Below are 24,237 nucleotides of genomic sequence, written 5' to 3' on the forward strand. Positions count from 1 at the left end.
AGTTGGGGGGGCGGGAAGACTTGGAAATCTCCTCCGCGTGTATCGCTGCCGGCTGGCGCCGCAAGCAAGCGAGAAGAAGCCAAGCGGAGCCGGAGATGAACCCCGGCCGAGCCGTGAGCCGAGCTGCGCGCGGCGGGAAGGTGGCGGCCGGCGCTCTGTCTGGACTTCCGCGCCTGAAGGACGAATGACGGCAGCGGCTCAGCGGAGCAACTCATCCCGCTGAAAGCTCTCCAGGGAGGGACGGGAGAGCCCCCCCGGCACCCTCCCTCCCCCTCCATACTTTCTCCATGGCGTCTCCGCAACAGTCCAGGATTCAGTCCTATCTGGAGAGGAACAAAATTGGACCCTTATTTGAGGTGAGTGCACTTCAACTTCGCTACACTGGCGCCTTGCTCACGGGCACTCTCACGGCATTTGAAAAGCACCTAATGAGAGTAACATCGCTGTTTTTCATATTTACAGAATTTGATCTGCCTGGATTATTTCTTTATTATTGCATATACCACAATTTTTGCATATTCTCTTACGTATTTTTCAGTATTTAATAATGGTATTCATTCATTCAAATTCTATTGCATTTTTATATATACGGGCACACATATAAATTCGTCCGTTATTTGCGCCATTATGGTGAATTTTTCAAATCTTTCTCATTGGATTGTTTTTTAAAATTTAGTTTCTTAAAAGTTATTTAAATGCCATGTGCAGTTTTCGTTTTTAATTCTAGTTTATTAAATGTTGACCATTTTTATATTTGTATTCCTTTAAGAATTTTTTTTTAATTTTTAGTAAATTTTTATGAAGATACCATTTTTTTAAAATTTCTTAATGTATTGTATATATAATGCATATTTAGTGATTCATAGTAAAATATCTTTTACAATTTTAAAATCCAGTTACACAGTCTTTAAATATTTACTTACAGTACTTATACATTTTCAGTATTCTAAAATTGAATTAATTTATAAAACAGTTTTGCATTTACTTCATGTGTATTTATTATTTATTTGGGTGATTTTTGTCAAATATTATTTAAATCTATTTTTCATTGGAGACACATTTTCAAAAATATTTCACCCGTGTTCTTAAATCGCTATTATTATTATCATGATTTATTCATTTCTTATTGGTTATGCTTTGCTGTAGTGCACCTCAGGTGTGAGTAATGATTGTAAATGAAGGTATCGAACCTGCAGCCAAATTTTCGACCACATTCTTTGGCTGTTATGTTGAGTTGAACCTGTGTGCCCACTCTGGGCTCTTTACTGCTTAAAAGCTAGACAAGGTAAACAGCTTCATCACACACACACACACACACACACTTGCAGCTGGATGTGTGCGCTTGTGTGAGTGTGTATGCTAACGTAATCACAAAGTGCTGACGTGACACTTTGGCGCATTCGGCCGGTCGCAGCAGCACACCACACACACATACACAGGAAGCGCATGCTAAGCAGATGTGAGAGAGGTGTGCGTTTTCAGCACCACACACACACACACACACACGCTGTACCCTGATGTCCATTCAAGAAGCATTACACAACTTCTCAACAACGGCGTCACGTCAGTTAGTATATTGTCACGTAAAAGAAAAACAAAAAAAATCTGATTTTTATTCATCTTGTAAATTACAGTGGCTCTCACAATGACCCTTGAGGAACACCAAGGTTGCCTAATTGCATGTATTACAAGAAAAAAACTTGCACAGGCATAGGATCATGTCAAACCGCCGAGCGTGACCGTTTCAACATCGAGTCACAACATCAATTACGGCGCCGCGCCGTTTTCTCAATTTAGCTCGAGTCAAACGTATTGGCTGCTGCCCGTTTTACTGCTAATTGCCATCATTTTTCTTTTTCTGCTTACCTGGAAAGCCGACAAATGAGCACTATTAGCCCACTCCAGTTCAGCTTTACAGTTAAATAACGCAGCGTGAGCCACACATTGCGGCATCTTTCATCCTTCCCCGACGAAGAGATAAGCTTCGGTTTAAACGAAGGAAGCCCTTGCGGGAAAACCCTGGAGAGATCCTCGGTCGTAAAGCGCAGCCTAGCGGTAGAGCGTGACTTGATGAGTAGACTTTTTGCAAAAGACTCCGAAAAAAAGGTTCATCCTTGCGTGAAACGAAACTGTAAATCTTTCAGAGGTAATGCTCCGAAAAAGAAAAAGTGGTGAAAGAATGTTTTCTATTTGCCGCTAGAGCCTCGTTGAGAAAGAGAATTCTGCCTTGTTTAATGAGACGTTTCCTGGAACTCCTTTCAGCTTCTCAGTATGGATGATAGTAAGTTGTTCTTTGCAGAGGATAAAGAATATGTGACTGAGTTTTGCCATTTTGTGTTAGAATTTAATAAGCACTTGGCTGATCTTCAGTTGGGAACATGATTCAGTTAGCAAACATTTTTTGCTAGCGTTAGCATGCACATGAATCTCCAGTTGGAAAATTGATTCAGTGAACAAACAAGACGTTGAAGCAAACATTCGAATGTTCAATTAATATTTCATGATGACAAAAAGATTTTTTCTTTTAATCTACCAGTGAGCAAATATCATGTTCGCAATCTCGCTGAAAACAGCAATTTCTTCGAGGCGGTGACCCAATAACGACACATAATATATTCAACACTAGCAAGTTTAACCGATGATTAATATGATGTTAATTTTCATAGCGTGTTATTTTGCTGGAGGAAAGTTTCCCTCCTGTTTTCGGGGAGTTATATCACCTTTTTTTTTATTGCGGTTGTTCCTCTGATGGCAGCTTTAAAGAGTAATTACACCTAGCCCGAGGCCAGGTGCATCATGGGAGAGTTTAGAGGATATGTCACAGAGAGAGAGCGAGATGGAGCAGGTCCGGTCTGAGGACGGTTTGGGAGAGGGCGTCGAGGATGTGATTTGTGGAAGGACGGGAGCCCGAAGGAGGACTGAGACTGCATGCTAATGTGTTAGCATACGTGTGGCATCATACACTGACTCATGCGCAAACCTTGACCTACATTCTCTTAACTGAATCATTAATATCTGCCATAGTTGTTGTCATACTAGTAAGAGTAGCGCTATACAACTGTGTAGTTTGCTTACAATTCTTTTGTAGGAAAACGCAGTGCTGCCTTAAGATATGCCACTAATCCAATCCAGTGTGCCCAAAAGGACAGCAAAAACTTTAGTAATAAATAGCACTCTAAAATACTAAGTACATTTTAGAAAAAAAAATTAAAAATGCACCATGATTCAATGCTGCAATTCATTACATTGTATTGCCATTTCTGGTGTGCCCGTTTTGGCCACCAGGGGGCAGTAGAATTTTACTACTAACTTAAATTGAGTCGGATGCCGAAACATTAGTAACTCTTTGCGGAGGATAATGAATGTACACCTTTTGGTATTAGAATACCTGCCTAAATACATGACATTTTTCTACTACTTATCAAAGTTGAACATTATAAAAAATTTGTGACTTTAATAATATGAAATATATGTCATTTATCAGTTGGTTACTTGAATTTATTCATCTGTAAATTTAAATGTATGCTGTTTGTCTACAACTTAATATGGATAAATATGTGTGTATATATATATATATATATATATATATATATATATATAATCTTGAAATCTGCAAAAAATCTGCAAAAAAAGGCTTCTACTGCATGAATGTGCAGTGTAGTTTTTATGCACGCATTAATCCGGATGCCTCGTTACATCTTTCTTCCCTCTAATGACATTTTTCCTTTTTTCCACCCTCCCCAAACCACAAACATCCATCACCCGCTAGTGCGTCCCTTTACGCCAGCCAGCATGAATTGTGGCCGCAGTGGCAAACAAACGAGTAAATATCGCCCTACCCGCTATATCTGACAGTTGTTATCATAGCGGGGAGACATTTTTTCACACAAGGGCGATCCATGATGAGCGCATGTCTGCGTTGGGCTCCGTGAGCGTGCGGATGAATTGTATGTTTCGCTCCCTCTCGGAATGGCGGCCATAAATTGATTCAGCTATGTGAAGCGCTATATTACCAATTGAAAAAGTGGATCGATCAATCTGGCTGTTATGAAAGGCCTGTTAATTCAATCATGTTAACTTGGAGGTAGACTACAAAAATTCGACCTTCTATCCTCCCCGCGGGTCAGGCATGTAGTGGATCAGGGTTGTCATTGAGAATTTTTTATGCCCGCCAGGAGATTCCAATGACACGGGGGTCCATCTCTTGGCGGGCGGAGAGGCATTCAATTACCTTCACGCTAAAATCTGCACGTGCGCATGGAAACAGCCTGGTTTGTCCAGAAATGCATTTTCTCTTACGTTGATTATTATCCGCCGTCGTCGGCGTACAAAGCGACATGCTTATTGTCTTCTGCTATGATGTCATAACATTAGCTCAGTCGGAAGGCCAGATGGGACGTGCAATCAATATATGCTGGCACACGACTGGTTGTCGTTTTTTTTTTTTTTTTTTTTTAATACAGTATCGACGTGAGCCGCCTGCAGATTTTGAAGTCAGTCATTCAGTCGAAGGGACGTTCCTTCCACTGGCGGATTTGGCTTCGCCCGTGTTGGGAATCTGCATTCTGAAGGGCTTTGGCTGGTCAAACAGAGTTCATTTTGCCCACTGTGTGGCCTGACATTTGAACGCGTCGTCAGAGGATCAACATTTAGCTTGCCAATTAACAGATTAGCGTTTGATTGACCTGAGTACTAAAAACTACGGTTTTCCTTACTGGGAATCGGTTGTTATTAGCATGTTAGCATTTTAATATCACAGATCATCAGCACGATAAAATTGTATTGCAACTTCACCTTCGCATTAACACACTAGCAAGCATATACTGTTACAACATCTGTTAGCATACATTCTGATTCAAACGCCTTATCTCTATCGCCATTAGCATGCTAGCTCTGTGTGATTTTTTTTATTATTTTACATCACTGTTTTGCTTCTCCCGTGCAGGAGTTGATGACTAAACTGATAAGCGAGACCCCCGATCGTCCCATCCCTTTCCTCATCGACCACCTCCAGAGCAAACAGGACAGTCCGGGAAAGATGCACCGAGCGCTATCCGGATCGGCAGCGTTGTGGGCCCAGAGCTCCCCGGGTCAGTAACAGAATGATGCAAAGTTCATCGCTGCAATTGTGTAACCATTTTTGAGTGTGTGTTCAAAAGAAAGTAAAAACACTCGACGGGAGCTGCGGCACAATGACAAGCCGTGGCAAATTCACCCCAGGAAACCCAAGAAGTCCAAAAGCGACTTGGCCGTGTCCAGCTTGTCGCCTCCCTCGCCGGAGTCCAAGTCGCGTAAGTCGTCGATTGATGCGGTCGCCATTCATCCATTGATGATCTAGAAAAGCCGTGCTAATTGCACGGCTTGTTTCCCCATCACACGCCTCAGCGAGTTGAATGCCTCCTTTTAATTTGATGTGATTATCTTGAATTGAGATTGGTCACAGTGTGTTGCATCACATGCATGCACACATCACACTTGTCACTCATTTAATGTTTTACTCTGCAATGTGACTGCAATAATCTGATTTTATGTAATATATTTTAAATGAATAGATTTTATATATATGTATGTGTGTGTGTTTAAATATATATGCATATATGTGTATATATATGTGTGTGTGTGTAGATATGTGCGCATTTACATGTGTATGTACAGTACATATATATATATATATATATATATATATATATATATATATATATGTTTGTGTATATTTATACACAGTATACATATATGTATATAAATATGCATATCTGTATATATGTACATATATGTATGTGTTTATATATTTATATACACATACACATATTAGTACATATATATTTGTGTTTTAGTGTTCAATGTACAGTATATATATATATATATATATGTTTTGTGTATATTTATACACAGTATACATATATGTATATAAATATGCATATCTGTATATATGTACATATATGTATGTGTTTATATATTTGTTTTTATATTTTGTTTTATATTTGTTTATATATTTATATACACATACACATATTAGTACATATATATTTGTGTTTTAGTGTTCAATGTATATATATATATATATATATATATATATATATATATATATATATATATATATATATATATATATATATACTGTATATATATATATATATATATATATATATATATATATATATATATATATATATACTGTATATATATATATATATATATATATATATATATATATATATATATATATATACTGTATATATATATATATATATATATATATATATATATATATATATATATATATATATATATAAAGACGTATAAAATATCAAATTTAAGAAAATATCAAATATGATGGCAATACCAAATGAGCAGGTTCTGTGTTGAATTTGATTGGCACCTAATGTTGCGAGCATGCCGCAGTGCATCGAAAACATTTGAGACGTCAAGGCTAGGTCAAATATGGAGCATGTGGACCATTTCAATAATTTAACGCGGCGAGTCTATTTCAGGTTGCGGTCAGCGCGTAGCTCGCTACCGAGACAGGAAATGAGGCTATGAAGTGAGAAGACGCTTAAAATGAAAATAGAGGAAGCTTGGAAGAGACGCGTAGATTTGTTGGCAGTGATGCGTGCTTGTTCTGGTCCCGCTTGGGAGTCCGATTGCATTAATATTGCATTTCATAGGTGTTTTGGTGCTCGGGGCTCATGAAAAATGGAAGACGGATTCGGCATTAGCACACAAGCGACATAACCGTGAAGACGGGCGCTCTTGAATGCGATTGGCCTCGCCGTATCACGCCAGGGAACTGGACGCGATAATACAAGGACTTTTCTTAAGGACCTTTGTCTCATTAGGACCATCGTACCTTTGATAAACACGTTTATAGACGTGGACGTGGATGGACACGCAATCACGAGTTGACATTGTATCTCTAACTGTCCTTTTTGTGTTTGTTGTCTCAGTGCCTCAGTGTCCGTCGTGGGACTGGCGGGACAGTCGCGACTTGGACGAGCTCAGCCACATCCTGCAGGAGAGCAAAAAGCTTGGACGGGCCCTGGAAAGCCTTTCGCGAAGTGAGACAGTTCACCCCTTCTCATTTATCTTGACACGTACAAGTCGTTAAAAAAAAAGGAGCAAGTGACCTTTCTTTGATGTCAGTGTCATGAGATCCCTGGTGGGAAATCCCATCCAGGAACAAGCAGACGATCCGACGAGACCCGTTGGACTCTCGATGTCTTCTTTGCCTTCACTTTTTTTTCTCTGATTTTGCAGGCATCGGCAACTGCGATGACATCGATCAGGTAATGCTAACTTATCATTTAACGACAATATTCACTTTGTGCATTATGATTTAATGCTACGTTCCAAATCATCGTGTTGCTCCTGCTTTACACATGTTGGCCACTGAGAGGCAGTATAATACTGTGCATGCAATTTTAAATTCTTCGTTTTTTTTTTTTTCCGTTGTGTTTGCTTAGAACTTGGGAGGCTTCAACTCGGTGCTGCGTCCCCGCGTGGTAGGCGAGTGGATGGGTCGGACCGACGAGGACGCCGACCCGCTGGCTGCCGAGATGCTAAGGCCCCCCGTCCCGCGCGTCAAAAACAATGTCCGCTGGACTGGGGACGGATTTCCGGTTGCCAGGTTTGTCTTGAGCTGAAGTAAACTTTTTTGATTGGTGAACTCGTTCAAACGTATTTCTAAGTATGTTCGAACATAGTTAGTTTTAAACGTAATGCCACATGGTGTTAACCTGCATATCCTGCAACACCCTGTTTGAAATTTAGGTCTGCTAAAAATGTTCTAATTTTGAAGTCATTTATATGGGGACAGGGTGCAAAAAAAATGCCAGTTTTTGTAAAAGTGCGATTTTATCAAATAAATGCAGAAACTGTTTTCAAATCAACAAAACAATATATTTTCAGGTTTTTGCTTTAGCGCAGCTTTATCTAGTGGATGCATAACGCAACCCCAGCCACTACTGTAGCTTCTATTCTGAGTGCCTTATAATGCGGTACGTCCCACATACGAAAACGGTTTTAAATGAACCATTCATTGAAGGTACGCCTTATAATCCGGTGCGTCTTATAGTGTGGAAAATACGGTTAAATGTTAAATGCTAACAACTGATTTTTTTCCCCACATTGCTTCTGGTATGCTCATCAACATCCCGTTGCATTTTGGGAATTAATACTATGTTATTAGCATTTAACCCTCATGTACATTCAGATGTATTTACAAGTTCTTCAGACTTCTTTGCATTATCTTTGAAAGTATTTGTAAATATGTTTGAATGTACATGTAGGCTAAATCTTAAGCGTAGCATTTTTCTCCCCTCAGACAAGTGAATAACCTGTTGCATAATGATGGGAAAAATGCAGTTTTGTTAGCATTTAGCTTACAAGTAAATGTGAACAAATTCGCAGGTCAAAAACATTTACTCCACATCGGCAGCTCTACGCTTCCGTAAATATTGAAGAGTTTTAAGTGGACTTTTTAACGGTGCTGAGTGCCGCCTGAGGAGCTGTCCCCGCCCCCCTCCCCGTCCCCTCCCCGTCCCCTCCTCCATCTGAACGAGTGTGATAATCCCATTTCAAAGGCTATCCAGTGCCAAGCTCATTTGGAATGAAAACTAACCGCGCACGTAGCTCCAGGCTATCGTACGCACGCTTAGCTTGTTATTGAGACATTTGCCGCCCTAAACGCCGTCATTCCTCGACCTCTCTTAAGGCTTCAATTTGCGACAACTTTAGCTTCACCAGTGTGCCTGTGCGATATCATTTGTACTGTGATGTGACTAATTAGAGGATGACGGGGCTGTGAAACCATAAATTATGTTGTGGCGCACACACAGCTAATATCATTAAGTTGCTGCTATAATCACTTAGCAGCTTGAATTGTATATATATATTTAAATGTACAATATACAAATAATGTCTTCCATTGCCTCGCCTAGTTTCAAGATGGAGGCCAAAGGTAGCAAAGGTCTAAGGGAGCAGCAGCAGCATCACAGGAAGCTGCTGGCCGCCATGTTGTCGCACGAGTCCTTGGACCCACTCCACAATCTGATGCCGTCCTTCGGCGAAGAAGAAATGGATGACGACGATGACGACGCCATGGAGCTTCTGGGTAAATTGCCGGACATTACGGTATTATTCCTCATATGCAGTTTCGGGCGTATTGGACTGAGAGAGGTTGGAGATTTTATGAATTTATTTATTGCATAGTATATGGTTGATTTTGAATGTCACTTTATGGACCGCAGACAGAGTGGGAGTGGGAAGGCCACTGGAGGATTTGTGGCGCTCATTTAGAAAGACAGAATGTGTGCTACAGATGACTGATGGCCCCTAGGCCGGCGGGCCTGTATTTATTGATCCCCGAAGGGTTGATTGATTGGCTCTCCAGGGCCGCTGAGTACCGCCTGCCCACTCTCCCGTTCGCTTTGTGTTTGTGGATCATCTTTTTTTTTGTTGTTGTTTTATGGATGGCTTTGTGGAGACTTTGGCACGTGAGGAAGTAGACTGAGAAGCATTTGTCGCCCTCTAGTGGCGTTTTTGTGTCATCGCTTACATGGGGAATGTTAGAGGCAAGTTAAAAATCCACTAGAAATACTGTATACAGAAATTATACGATTTTTTTGTCATTTTTTCTATTATATTTTCATATTTTTTTACGTTTTTATTTTTCATCTAACATTATCTTTCTTGTGATATTTTTTCAGCATTTTTTGTCTTTTCCTGTAATCTATTGATTGGTTTGTTTTTTTCTTCGAACACTGTATTTTGAAGTATTGATTCTTTTTTTCAAACAATTTAAAATTAATGTACAGATAAAATATTATAAAATATTTTTTTGCTAAGTATACAATTTGTTTGCATTTTGCTCTTGGCATTGTATTTTTTGTTTATTTTTGTTTTTCTGTTGTTTCCTTGATTCTTGGTTATTGTTCCATCAATTTTGCCATATAATTGTCTGTTTGAATTTAGTTCCAAATATTTGTCTAACATTTGCATATTTTTCATGTCTTTCAAGCGTTAGTTTGAAATAATACCGTAAACAACTTTTTAATCAAAATCCATGATATTTTTTTCACATCTGTATTCACAATTATGAGACAATTTTAAATCAGTATAATAAATCCTGAAGGTCAAAATTTTCCATCTCTTTGCGCAGCATAAAAGTGCATGACTGTTTTACACCACTAGAGAGCGCCATTGTTCGCTGGCACCCGGATCGTACTGTGGTAAGTGCTTCTGTAGCAAGTTCAAACATCGAGGGTGGCTGCTGTCACTTGACCCGGGTGTGATGACTAATACGTCGTGACGTCAAACTGTTGCGGTGCCCTAATTTTTGCCTCTTTAAAAAAAAGAAAAAAAATCAATAATCAAATAAAAAAGTGCGGTTAAAGGCAGTTAAAAGGTTTACACCAACTTCTATAAAACTTTCCATAATCCACAGAGCTGTGATGTGTGTGCGGCGACATCTGATTCCCATCTCGCAATGTGTGTGTGTGTGTGTGTGTGTGTGTGTGTGTGTGTGTGTGTGTGTGTGTGTGTGTTGTGGGGGGGTCCATCGTTGGAACGACATCGTTAAGAAACGTAATTCTGGAATACTGCTTTTTATTACAAAGCCAAACAAATGTGTCTCCACCACCACTTACATCAAAGATTGTGTGTGTGTCGTGGATGAGGTTGTGTGTTTGTGTAGCTGGCGCGGGATCTCTTCCCAGTCCGCACCCTGTTTCACAATCGTCCCGGGACTGACTGGCAATCGGTCCAGGGTGTTGTCTACCTTCATTTTGTAATCTATCGAGAGTTATCGAGGGTAGTCTAATGGTTCACATTGTCATACTGTAGAGTAGTAATTCACATAGCAGATGGGTACTTTTTAGGTAGCAATTTCCAAATATGACCTCATTCATAATTGATTTGCTCAGTTCCAAAGTTATATTTACCATAATCAGTCTTAGTCTAGTGGTTCACGTTGCCATAGTGTAGTGGTTCACATAATGAATAACAGATTAGCTTTTGAGGCATTACACACTAACTGTGTATCAATTTGTAGCGTTGTCGAACTTTGTTGGTTCAGTTCCAGTGTTTTACTTACCATTACAAGTGTTCATGTAGTGGTTCACTTTGTCATATTACAGTAGTTCACATAGTGGATAATTGCTGAGCTGTTGAGATCAGTTCCGACATAAAGACCAAGTCATGCTCACCCTGAGATTTACTTTATATCAGTTCTGAAGGTCTTTGACCTTTGTCGTTGTGAATCTAGTGGTTCATATAGCCCAATTGTAGCGGTTCATACAGTGGACTTTTGTGTTGCCGTATTTGAATCGATGTCCACTCAACATCCTTCATAATCAGCTTTAGATTAACTGTTTATCACTCTAGGGCATCGTCTACTTTTCTCATTTTTAGTCTAGTGCTTCACATTGTCTTTTATCTCACCGTCAGAGGACCTGGATGATCTGCGCATGGAAGGTGTGAGTTTATTGACTTCGTCCGGCTGTAAATTCAGTCAAGGACGCAGCTCATACCATCCGGAACCGCAAGCCAAAGTTACGCTCAACATCTGCTCTCGCTGTGCCAGGTAGGCCTTCATGTAGTCTACAGTGTAGTGGTTCACATAAATCGATGTATTTTTGTTTAGCTAGCGTGTCCTCAATTCACGCACAACACGAAATTCAAACTCATGCTAGGATAGTTTGGCAATTAATCCAGGATGAAGAATACATTTGCAATTGATAGTGTAGTGGATCACATAGCTATCTGAACAACTATACATTTTTAAAAACAAGCCTAATCTCCTGCTATCCTCATCATCATATACTGTACAATCCATCTACCGTCTTCACACCTTGATGCCAGTCCGCGATAATCGCTATCTGTCATTACAACGACGCCATGTCGTCACGCGCCCGCACGGCGTACATTGTTTGGGCTATGCGCCGTGCTTCTTTCTTATCAGTTGTGGATGTTGTCTCTAGTCCCGCACCGGGATGAATGTTATCGCAAGATCGCTAGCTAGCGGTTTATGTAACGGGATGGTTTTAAGAGCACGGTTTATACTGATTGTATATTTAGTTTGACATCTGCGGATTTTCTTGATTGAACATATATATATGTATATGTGACATATTTTGTGTGTCCAGGTTACAGGGGGACAGTCTGGCCTCCAGCAAGTCCCAGGATGCACTGCGTCCTCACGTTTCTGAACAAGCCGTGCCTGAAATCTCATGTGAGTGCCAAGAACCTTCCGTGTGTCTGTCTGCGCGTCCGCTTCATCGAGTCTCGTCTTTCTGGCAGCCGCGTCGCCCGGGGTGGACGCTTTGGCGGCGGCGGGACGATTGCAGGAATGCGTGGCGCCGTCTCAAGTGTCCAGCACTGTAAGTGTCACGTGACCGCCTCGAGGTGATGCTCATTGGAGGGCGGCCGTCTTGATGCAGTAGCTCGATCAGTGGGCTAAAACCTATTTCAATCAGTGTAAAGCAAAAAAAAAAAAAAAAGAGAGAGAGAGAAAAGAAAGAAAGGCTTACACAGTGCTGTGCATATTCGTATAGACTTCACAAAATAAAAGCATGCAAAGGAGTCACTAGAACACAATTTAGGAATAAGTTACCTCATGTTCCAATCAATTTGCTCTTAATTTGAAAAGAAACATTTACTGGTCCAAATAAAAGCATTAAAAAGCGTTACATTAGCTTTGAAAAATGTTTCGCAAAGGACTCACTGCAACAAAATGTAGTCGCAAGTTACTTCATGTTCCCATCAATTTGCTCTTAGTTTGAAAATAAAAATGTACTTGTCGTTTTACAGCAATAAAAAAAATTACATTGGATTCACTGATAAAAAAAAAAAGCCTACAACATTTTGCAAGGAAGTCACTAAAGCACAATTTAGCTTTAAGTTATTTAATGTTCAATTAATTTTCTCTTAATTTGAAAAGGAAATATGTTGTGGTCCTGTCACAACATTAAAATGTGTTACATGAAATTTTCTGACTGGAAAAAAAAAAACCCACCATACAGCATTTCGCAAAGGAGTCCACTATTAGTAGCGGAGTTGGTGAGAGAAACTTTTTTTCTCATTTTTCACACGTGCTACGCATTAGGTACGAGATAGTGTAGTAGCGCTACAGGTCGACATCTCCACGTGACTTGCTATTAAAAATTTTCTTTCATTTTCGGACCACGACGCCTCATGTTTTTGGCCGACTCGCGGCCGCTTTGATTGGGTCTGCTCCCAGTTAGCGCGAAGCGGCTCTGCATCTGCCGCGCACACGCTTTTTTTTTTCTTTAATTTCAAAACGCCATAAAAAAGTCTTGTTTAACACTTAGATGGGGGCAATTATGAAAACAAAAGAGTGAGAGTGAGAAAGGGTTCATGATGCTGAAGGGAATCGGCGTCTTGGTGGCGGGGGAACTTATTGACGGCGAGAGATCTAACGTAAAAAAAAAAACTGTTATACAAACAGAAATCTGCTATGTGAACTACTACGCTACCCATGCCAATAGCGCATTAAGTAAACAGATTCCTTATTTTATTTTAATCTAATTTTAAAAATGTATTTTAAGTTCAATTATTAGTATTCCCTTATTTATCATGGGAGCCGCCTTTCTAAAAATACTTTTTTTGGGTTATTATTATTTCTTTAGTATTATTATTATTTCTCTGTAAAAAAAAATGAGCACATAAAATACATATTTTCTTTATAAATAATATATCTACAACTTCACTAGTCTAAACATGGAATTCTGATTCCTTTTTGCAAATAATGAACAGCAAAATCCACTATTTGTTATTCTCCTCAGAGGGCGGCCATTTTGCCACTTTCTGTCAGTTGAAAATGGCATCACACAGTTGCCCGGAAGAACCAATCACGATTCAGCTTGCCTGAGTCCCATGACCTAACTCAGAAAACAACAGCACACCACCAAATAGGCAAATAGTTTCCTCATGTTCCGATTGATTTGCTCTTAATTTGAAAAGAACAATTTCCTGGTGCCGCAATAGCATTAAAAAACGTCGCAGTCGCCTTGAAATAAAAGCAAACAATGGGGTCACTTGTTGCAAAATTGACGTCATGTTTCTATCAATTTGCTCTTAATTTGAAAAGAAAACTGTACTTGCCCTTTAACAGCATCAAATGACATTACATTACATTAGATTTACTGATTAAAAAAAAAATCATTAAAAAAATATGATAAACAACAGTCGCCATAACACTATTTAGCAATACGTTACTTGATGTTCCATGTTTCAACATTTCCTCCGGATGATGACATGTTCTGCTGCACATGTCCTCAATTTAGGTTGTAAAAACTGTTAATGGTGCTTTACTATTGGTCTGGCCAGCTCCATCTTACTTAAAAGGTGATAAGTGCCCCGCGACTCCAAGCAAATATCCCGAAGGATCCAGTTCTCTCCAGTTTGTCGGCTCGGATCAAACTTGTTGCCTGAGTGACGGCGCCATAAAGCGAAGTTGCCAGGGGGGAAACTGCTCATTTGTTCATCGCCAGCAGGAAAATGAGCGTGATGCGAGGCCTTGTGGCTGATACAAGGCAGACGCTGTTGTGACGCTTTATGTTCCGTTTCCACGGCGATCTGGCGATGCACCGCGTGCCCCGTGTTCCATGTTATTTCGTTTTACGGTTTTGGCGTCCAAACCGCAACTGGGCTAAGGACGACGTCATGCGTTTGAAAACGTAGAAGTTGCGTGTAAACTGATGGACGTCTTGGCCGGGATTGAAAGCGGGGGTACGGTGTCGCCGCGCGCGGGGGGGATCCCCTCGGCGCTCCGGTGGGGCGTCACCGTGAAAACACCACACACAGAGACGAGTGATCGGAACGTTCACATTTTTTTTTTCGGTACCAAGTATTTGCCCGATACTAATTTTAAAAGTACCAGTGGCATTGGTACTTGGTATCAATGTAGGTGCCTATACAAAAAAAAATATATATTTTTTGTTGTTGTTTTTTGTGGAAAATGTTGTCATTTGCGCAGTAGTACTTTTGGAGAGAGAAAAATTACAATTTTGGAAAAAGGTTAGGATGATTTGTAAAAATATAGCTAAAATGAATTGATTACCATTTTTTTGTTTATTTTCAATAAAAGAAGTTTTTTTTAATTTGTGTCATTTTAAAAATCATAGTCTAATTTATTTTAGGTTACATCAACATAATTATACTTAGTTTAAGCAATTAAACAGTTAAGCAAAAAAAACAATTTGATGAAGGATGTTTTTTTAAGAGTTGTCTTCATTTTATTAAATATTTTGTGGAAAATTATTTTTGAAATTTTTTTGTAGAAAATTATCTATCATTTTATTTTTATTTTTTTTTTTGCGGGGAATTTTGTGTATTAAAAATACCAGCGGTGTCAGTACTTTGTATCGTTGTACAGAAAAGTTGAGCACTTGTATTGGTATTAATCTGAATTAAGTGGTATCGAATTTTCCGGAATAGTACGTAGTCTAGTTTATTATTTATCAGAATAATGTAGTGGTTCTCAAAGGGAAGTTTTAACAGTCCCTGCAGGCATTAACAAATCTAATTTCCAATTTTCAATCCTGTCATCGGTACAGTACATTTTTCATTTCAAATTAAGAACAAATAAATGGAACATGAAGCGACTCGATGCTAAATTACTATATAGTGACTTTTTTTTGTACAGGTCCTGGCAAAAATAACACAATCTGCTGAATAAAATACACCAAGAGAAACCACTACAAAAGTAGTTTAAAAATGTAATGAATGAGTAACGGATCGCGCAGGACCGTTATTTTTTTCCCCATCCAAAATCCTTTGTCCATGTCAGGGGCACTTACACCATTAGCGTAGCGGTTAGCTGACTTTGATTTCGCCGTGACAGGCCGAGTTCCCATTCGATCCACCTTTTCTCGCGAGCAACATTTGTCACTGATAGCGTAGCGGTTCCCGACCGCATTACGCACCACTACGGCGGTTCCACTCTACACGTGTTTCATATGATTCCCGTTTTAGCGTGTGATTACTGTTGATTTTATACCGTCTACCGAAAGCCAACGAGAAACGTAGCGCTTCCCTGCCGTCTTCCATACGCGCTTTCATCTCCTGCGGTTTTTATACAGGCCGTAAAATAACAGCGGCCTCCCTTTTTTCTCGCCCTCAGCAGATACGGCTGCGATATTTCCAGTAATGACTGAAAATGATACCAAAGGAGCTTAATTGAAGGCTCGCTGACTTATTTGAAGAAAAATGTCACTTTCTTTCTTTTCTGCTTCCCCCCCCCCCCCCTCCCTCCCGCACCCGCTGTAGCGTCAGCCTGTCTGGGAGGCTGATCTCAAAGCTAAGAGGACTGGTGGTCTGCTGCTGGGGGACCCCCTCTTCTCCAAGGAGCTGGAGAGCATGGGCAAGCAGCTCGCTGGTATGCGTGTGAGTGTGTGTGTGTGCCGGGGGCGGGGGGGGCAATTAGCATATAGCATTTAACCTTTGTGTTAGTCGTTCTTGTGTCTTTTAGTCTTTCATGATTTGGAATGTTGTTGACCCCGACGTGATTGTGTTTGCTGTTTGTTCACTATTATTGTTCACTATTATTGTTCACTATTGACTTAACAATATGGCACCTGAGGTGACTCGGGTTGCACATCAGTATTGGAGTTGAAAACGTCACATGGGGTCGCTTAGTTTCACCTTGGGATGGGCTGTGAACTCAAGTTTTCATCCATAACAACCTGGCACCCGAGTTGATCAAAATATATGCATATAGATTTTAGGACTATTATTTTCCACCCCCCCCCCCCCCAAAAAAAAAAAAAAAAAAGCCTTGACTTTGTTATAAAGAGCTTATTAGTCGTCCCCTCACATACCGCATTTATTTGAAGCATATTGCTAACACAATAGCCACGGCGTCAAAGCTTCGCACTCGCTCGCAATGAGATGTTGGAAGGGTTTTCTATTGGTAGATCTCCTCACGTGCTTTTCATTTGCGCACGTCTGACGTCGGGACCCCGTCGGGCGTCTGAACGAGTTAATTGGGTGCTTTTAAGTTTTTATTAGCCGCTAACACAATCCACGTTGGGAGGCATTTCATGTTTCGGATCGGGGACGCTGAGGTCAACTGCATTTAATAATTTAAATGCAATTTGCATTTGAATGCATTTAAACTGCATTTAAAAGAATCATTTAAAGGCAATTTTTAATTTAATTTACACCGTTTGCTGGTAGATAATCACGGAAGTTTACGAGAGTTTTTTAAAATACCATGTTAAGTATTTAAAGATGGAAAACGTCAACATTTTGATTGCTGCGTCATTATGTTGCAAATGATGTCAATTCTTTGATTTGTTTTTATGATATAATAAAAGAATCAATGGTAAAAATAACACTAGTGTGCTGAAATGCACAGCAGCTGATTAAAACATGAAAGATTTCAAACTGCAACGATTCTGACATTTCTATGTGATCGCAGCTGGACGTGCGAGATTTTGTGTCCAAAAATAATCATATAATCAATATAAACCCGTTATAATTACAATTTTTGAGATGCATTTGAATAGAATTTAGGACAGTGATTTTCCTGCGATTTTTGCAACATTCCTTTGAGCGGCGGTCAGACTATGTCAGCAAACAAAAAAATCTTTGTTGACCTGTGTTTCACCTCAAGTCAGTAGGTGGCGGTAGAGAGCAGTTAATGGCTTCAACGTCTTAAGTGTCACTTCACAGGTTACAAAGACAGAACATACCATTTTGAATTTTTTGGTGGCTGCTCTACTGCGTTGTTGCAGAGGTGGAGAAGGATTTGGCCAAGCTGGCGGAAGCGGGAAAGATGACGGTTCGAAACAACCCCCACGGCAGCAGTCTCCTCCGCGGTCCGCCGGGCCAGCGGAGCCTCCCCGACACGCTGCCGCTCACCAGCCTCCTGTGCAAGCCCCGCTCGCCAAGCGGAGGCTTCTCGGCCAAGGCGTGCGGCGGCGCCGGCCTCCCGCCGGCCAGCCCCGGGGCGTCGTCCCTGCGGCCGGGCGGGCGGGCCTACAGCAACCCCGTGAGCAGGACGCACACGCCCGGGACGCCCGACAGCCTGCGCTCGGGCTTCCATTCTCACAAGGAGGTGACCTTCAGGAGGTCCAGGAGCCGCCCGGTCACGCCCACCGGGCAGCCCATGCGCACCCGCCCCTTGCTCACGCCGCCGGGGCTCAGCACCACCGACAGCTTGGGGGCCAGCTTGAGGGCCTATCTGGCTGAGGTAGGGCCGCATCCATCGGGATTCTGCTGATGGCTTTTCGTTTGATTTCTTTTTTAACATTCATTCATTTATTTACATTATCTACCTTCGAACGATATTTTTGAGGATTTTTTTCTCAATTTTTAGAAAAAGATTGAATCTATTAATAGTATTTTTGAGATTTTTTTTTTATCTAATATTATTGGGGAAAATATTCCAGATTTTGTGAATAAAGAAAATCACAATTTTTGATGGACTTTTTTAAATAATTTTTATTTTAGAAAACGAACTTCTCCAAACAATATTTTGGGAAATCATTTTTACTCACTTTTTGAAATATTTTTGGGGACAATTTTTACATAATGAGAAAAAAAAACATTTAGTCTTAAATTAATTTCCGACTAGGACAAAAACAGCTCATATTTATGAAACATATCATGCTTGTTTTAATAAATGTAACCGAGTTTGCCCTGAATTATCCTTCATATTTATACTCTCGCAATAAAACAACAAGCGGGACACCCAGTGAGTATAAAACGGAGCGTCCTCCAACATAATGCTACAATTAAAACATCAACTTCCATAAGAAGCGGCGCTTCACCCCATCTGAGGTCACGATGTCACATGCTTTTATTATGAAATCCTACTCATTGTTTTTTTTTTTTTTTATCCAGGATGAGTTTTACCAGCAGTTGCAGGCCATCCGCCAGCCTTGGCACATCCCCAGCGACACGGACAGCGACATCATGGAGCCTCCCGAGCAGGACAAAAGTCAGTCCATTTCTCATTACGTCACCAGTCCGCAAACGAAAAACATGAATCCCGACCTTGCTTTGACGTTACGCGAGAGGAATTCCGGCAAAAAAAAAAGAAAATCAACCGCTGTCGTCGTGGAAACAAAATTCTGGTGGTGGCTTATCTTACATAATGACAACAACGCTGGCCGTGGCCACGTTGCGTGTTCACCGAGAGCCATGTTGAAATCGTCAGAGTGGCTGGTGTGTGTGTGTGTGTGTGTGTGTGTGTGTGTGTGTGTGTGTGTGTATATATATATATATATATATATATATATATATATATATATATATATATATATATATATACTTATATACTGTACATGTATACAGATATATACACTTATATACAGACATATACATTTATGCACACTGTAAATTTATATATATATATATATATATATATATATATATATATATATATATATATATATATATATATGCACATACTTATATACTATACATGTATACATATACTGTACATGCATTTGTATACATGCTTATACAGTATACACATATGTAAACATATACACACACACGTATGTACCAATATATACATATATACTTATTGTAAAAATATAACTATAGACACATACACCTATGAACATATATGCATACATACTATGAATGTCATACTACAATATGTGTATTGCGTCACTTCGCAATATAATTTCAATATATCGATATCGCCCAGCCCTAATATCCTAATATATACAGACACACACATATACTATGAATGTGTATTGCGTCACTTTGCAATATATTGTAATATATCGCAATATATCGCAATAAAATACTTGCAACAAAGGCACAAATGCATACCAGTATTAAAGGTTCTTTTTTTTTGTCTTTCTAATGTGTTTGGGATATTTTCATGTATCAAAAGTAGCAGCAGCTTTGGTAATCGGTGTCGGTATCGGAGTCATACTGGTATGGGTCCGGAAAATGTTGTATGAAACATGGCTAAAAAGCAAGCACGCGCCTCCAGTTCATTGTGGTGTGGGTGCGGTTTTTGATTGACCTATGTGGTCTCCTTTTGTTTTGTCAGGTGCCAGCAAGCGCTCCCTCTTTTCAGGTAAGAACCTCGCGGCACGCGGCCGCCGTTTTCCTCGAGGAGCCCGACTGTCTGCTCGTGACCTCACTCGTTGAACGCGTTAGGCGAGCGAGCGCGCGGAAGCCACCAAACTCATTTTATTTAATTATCCTGGCGAGTTAAAGGCGGGCCCTCGGCCAGTTCCATGAAGTCACGCGGGCTACGCCGTTCGCGTCGCCGCGGATCGGGCCGGCCTCTCCTCTGCGGGCTTTGTGGCTGGCGTCTGCGGTCCTTGTCTTGTGGCCGCCGAGGTGCTGCCTGCACTTTTGCACCGCGCCGGCCTGGAAGGACATGTGAGAGAGAGAGAGAGACGGCTGCCGGGCCCGACTGCCCCCTCTCTCGCCAAACCATGCGTTGCCACGGCAACGCTCAAAGCGCATACTGCCTTAACTTGACGCAAGGGCAAATTTCAGTCACTTATACTCTATATATATATGCGTGTGTGTGTGTGTATATATATATATATATATATATATATATATATATATATATATATATATATATATATATATATATATATATATATATATATATATATATATACTTATTTCTTTTTTAATTCTTCATATTAGCGTTTTTTATTATGTGAGAAAACTTAACGTTCTTTTCATTTTGATGTATTAGTGTTTGCGTTTCACACTTAATTTCTTAATTTGCAAGATTTTTTTTCAGTACATTTTTAACGGGTCGCAATTATAAACTGATCTTCACAATATTATTTTCACTTTCACTTTTCCCGTTTTTCTGTCCTATTCTCAGGCCTATGAAGACGACAAAGATCCCGTCCGACAATTATGCAAGCCGCCGGACATTTTAAAGAAATTTTGTTATTTTTATAAATCCTATGAATGAGATTGTATAGCTTTCTTTTCCACCAATATTTCATAGACTGTTACTATCTGATATTTTTATTTTTGTTTGCTCTTTCGCATGCTTTGGCACTCTCTGCATGGGTGCGATTTGTGATTTGACAACCTCTTTCGAAGACAGTGCACAAGGGACACAATTCGTTAATGCCACGCCATGCCAACAGGGGGAGCTCTAATTTTGCAGTGTGAGGAAATTCAACTGAACTCTCATGCAGTGTTTTGTCCTATCATTTGATCTTTACATCAAATTCATTTTACATTCAAGGAAAAACATTGAAAGAAGACACTAGGGAGCTGAAATTTCACCCAGATGGTGACAACAAGTTCAGCGTGGAACGACCGTTTAGTTATCACACTACCGGGAGTGTGCCATCCCCTTGGCTAAAATACTGCCAGAGTGATGTGGAAAATGTCCCGAAAATTATCAAAATACGGCACAATAGGTAATATGCTTTTATTATACCCAGGTAGTTTGATACTACTTTTAATCACTAAGTTACCACAAGTAATTTTGATACATAACATTTTCAAATAATCTTGTCTGTTGCAGTGTGGCGCCAACTACTGGTGAGGAAGACTTATTGTGAGTTTTTCTGAGTATCGATGGCTTGTATCGGCAGCTTTGATGATATCCGATAACAGTCAAAGGGAATAATCTCAACCTTCCTCATCGACAACACTCCAAATCAACTGATAAAACTGGATTGAAAAAAAAAAAAAGAAAAATTAACGTTGGCTACGGTTAGTTTTAGCTTGTTTACATGCCTTCAAATGATCACTTAATGATATGTGCGCTGAAAGAGGTTTTCAAATAACTTGTGGAAGAAACTAAAAGGAATGCTGGTATGCTAATAAAATGATTTGGTGCTTATCACTTTGGTGCATGTTTTTTTTCATATTTTACGATCACGACGATGATTTTCCGCCTCACAAAAAGGACAAGCAGAGCATTTTTTTCCTCTGCAAAGTAGTGTAACTTTTTTCATGTATCCACTCAACACTTAAATTATAAAAAAGCAAAAATGTTCTCACTGCAGCGCCATCTATTGGGTCTGTTGGATCTTAAATGTCATTTCGACCTTCGCCTTCCACATCAGCAGCACACCACAAATCCATACGTCCACAAATCAACCGTTTATACACGCGCTATTTTCTCTCTCAGTTCATATTTCTTCACCGCTCGGCCGTTTGCTATGTCAGCGAAAAAAAAAAAAAAATCAAGCGCATGGAAGATCTGGAAGGAGATGAAAACTTAAGTTCCCACCGCAGATGTCAGTCAAAACGCTGACGCTTTATCTCCATCTGCTCACGTCCGCGTATTTACAAGTCATCAAGAAGCCACCATTGATTCCATGTGATCTCTTTTTCTTGACCGCACGTGTCGTTTGAATGACATATCAAAGGGATAATGTTTCATCGTGAGCTTTACCCCCCACCCCCTTCATACAAGAAAATGTGAGGGCCACCCAAGAAGAAATGCAACTTTAATATATATATATATATATATATATATATATATATATATATATATATATATATATATATATATATATATATATATATATATATATGGAATTTGTAGATTTTTGGTTGAAGGTAATCTTTTTTCATTTTAATTAAAATAATTGAAGATAATAATTCAGCTCAAGTGAAACTTGTAGTAAAAATAATATTTTTAAGGCTTAAAATTTTGTCTAATTGATTTCATAATTATTTTTCGTATACCTTCAAAAACACATTTTTCAATTCCATCCTATCACGACAACATTTGTGCTGAAGCCTCGGGTAACGACCAATCACAACTCACCTGTTGGTCATGTGACTACCATAAAGTGAGCTGTGATTTGTCGCCTTCAGCACAGTCTTTTTCTGTCGACTGCAAGTGCTGAAATTATTTTTAAAAGCTGTTAACTGTGGATGCAAAGTAATTATGCCATAAAATTAATTTTAGACATAATAATGACATTTTACTACTGAAAATAAGTAGAGGTAAATACGTAGAGTAATTCAAACCAATCAAACTTGGCATAAATTAAAGAACATTTACAAGTAAGAAAACATAAAAACAACATATTAAAACGTTTTTAAAATAATCTTTTTTTTTTATTAATTAATTAACTGTATGTAAATAATACGAGCCAGTAAACCCTTGTCAATACAAATAAAGTTGACTGAAAACTCACGACTGTCTTCCTTGTCGTAATCAAAACTGACACCACTTCCGGTTGACTATCAGCGGCGTCCAAACGATGGCCTCATTGAAACAGTTGCATTCTGCACAAACTTTGTAATCGAACATTTATTAAATAAACAACCCTCACGATGTAAGAACATGAAAATTTGTTGAACAGCAAAAATATTGCTGAAGTAATGCAAAAATGCAGTTTTAAGAAATGAAACGACTCAAAATGGCGTGTGCATCCTCAAACCCAAAGGGACGTTTCAAAGGTAAGCTCGTTTTTTTTAATTATTTTTTTTTTGTTATTTATTGTCTTCAATTTGCTATTTTGTGTATGGCGGATAACGATTATTAATTAGAAAAGTTTGTGACGATGTCATGTTGCGTCATAGCCTCTCCTACTTCCGGGTTCACTCGGCTAACCATGGCTAACACGTTAGCATAAACTGTGTCTGGGTTGTTTATAAGCGTCTACATTTCCATGCAGGAGATGATTTTCATGTGTGGAGGATGTTATTGTTGGGCCCCATTGTGTGAATTAAATAAATCTGTTGTTCCCCGCTGGAATAGTTTTTTTTTCTGCTGCTTTTTTATGGCAGATTTTTGGATCAAATTATGGCCACACGTTGGGCTTTATGGAATTCTTTTGTCACTCTCAATTGTTTTGATGTGCTGTGTTCATAGTGAGGCTAACATGCTTGTATGATCCTCTGCAACATCATGTATTGTTGTTCTAAATCCAGGAGGATTACTTAGCAGAAATCCTGCATGATTGTGGGGCTTTTCGGTCTAAATCTTGCCTCTCCCCAGTGCTTATATGTAAAAATCTGAGGCCTCATTACGTGAGCGGTAGTCCCCGAGTGAGTCCTTGTGTGTTTGTATCTCCATTCACTTTTTTTCGCACTAATACACGGTTCTTGTTCCTGACCGCAGTTGCGGTCAACGTTCCAGACGTTTTGGGGATCATTTCAAAGACTTGGCAAAGACCCCGTGTCGGGCGAGGCAACGGGGCCTATGGGTCCGATGACTCATCACAATCCAGCGCCTGTTCTTGAGAGCCAAAAAGTCCCGGCGTTGTTTGAGATGCACAAATTCACTCTTGGGCATTCTCT

At 39.7% G+C, this 24,237-nt stretch overlaps 1 protein-coding gene across 4 annotated transcripts; it reads left to right on the forward strand.

Moving 5' to 3' along the window:
• Positions 1–2: 2 nt before the first annotated feature.
• c19h8orf34 (chromosome 19 C8orf34 homolog) lies at positions 3–21,820 on the forward strand. Of its 4 annotated transcripts, none has more exons than XR_015863700.1 (16): positions 3–356; positions 4,946–5,090; positions 5,160–5,291; positions 6,945–7,055; positions 7,255–7,283; positions 7,461–7,624; positions 8,937–9,109; positions 11,443–11,578; positions 12,141–12,226; positions 12,295–12,374; positions 16,285–16,393; positions 17,754–18,211; positions 18,865–18,961; positions 20,033–20,059; positions 20,837–21,389; positions 21,497–21,820. XR_015863700.1 is itself a non-coding variant. In XM_088402517.1 (15 exons), the coding sequence occupies exons 1-15, from the start codon at positions 288–290 to the stop codon at positions 20,842–20,844; spliced, it is 1,824 nt and encodes a 607-aa protein (XP_088258643.1). In that variant the 5' UTR covers positions 3–287; the 3' UTR covers positions 20,845–21,820. The 4 variants fall into 4 exon arrangements, 2 of the variants coding, with proteins under 2 accessions (XP_088258643.1, XP_088258642.1); XR_015863701.1 differs by having other exon boundaries at positions 20,837–21,131; positions 21,212–21,820; XM_088402517.1 differs by having other exon boundaries at positions 20,837–21,820.
• Positions 21,821–24,237: the final 2,417 nt, after the last annotated feature.

This window comes from Hippichthys cyanospilos, chromosome 19 (assembly GCF_059441005.1).
Source record: "Hippichthys cyanospilos isolate Australia breed blue-spotted pipefish chromosome 19, RoL_Hcya_1.0, whole genome shotgun sequence".
In the NCBI taxonomy this organism is placed as follows: Eukaryota; Metazoa; Chordata; class Actinopteri; order Syngnathiformes; family Syngnathidae; genus Hippichthys; species Hippichthys cyanospilos.

Bases quoted from the DNA above. Each gene is read 5' to 3' on its own strand.
- c19h8orf34 (XM_088402516.1), top strand. From the start codon at position 288: ATGGCGTCTCCGCAACAGTCCAGGATTCAGTCCTATCTGGAGAGGAAC. The intron at 5,091-5,159 runs GTCAGTAACAGA...TGTGTTCAAAAG, and splicing joins GTGGGCCCAGAGCTCCCCGG to AAAGTAAAAACACTCGACGG. The intron at 18,212-18,864 runs GTAGGGCCGCAT...TTTTTTATCCAG, and splicing joins TGAGGGCCTATCTGGCTGAG to GATGAGTTTTACCAGCAGTT.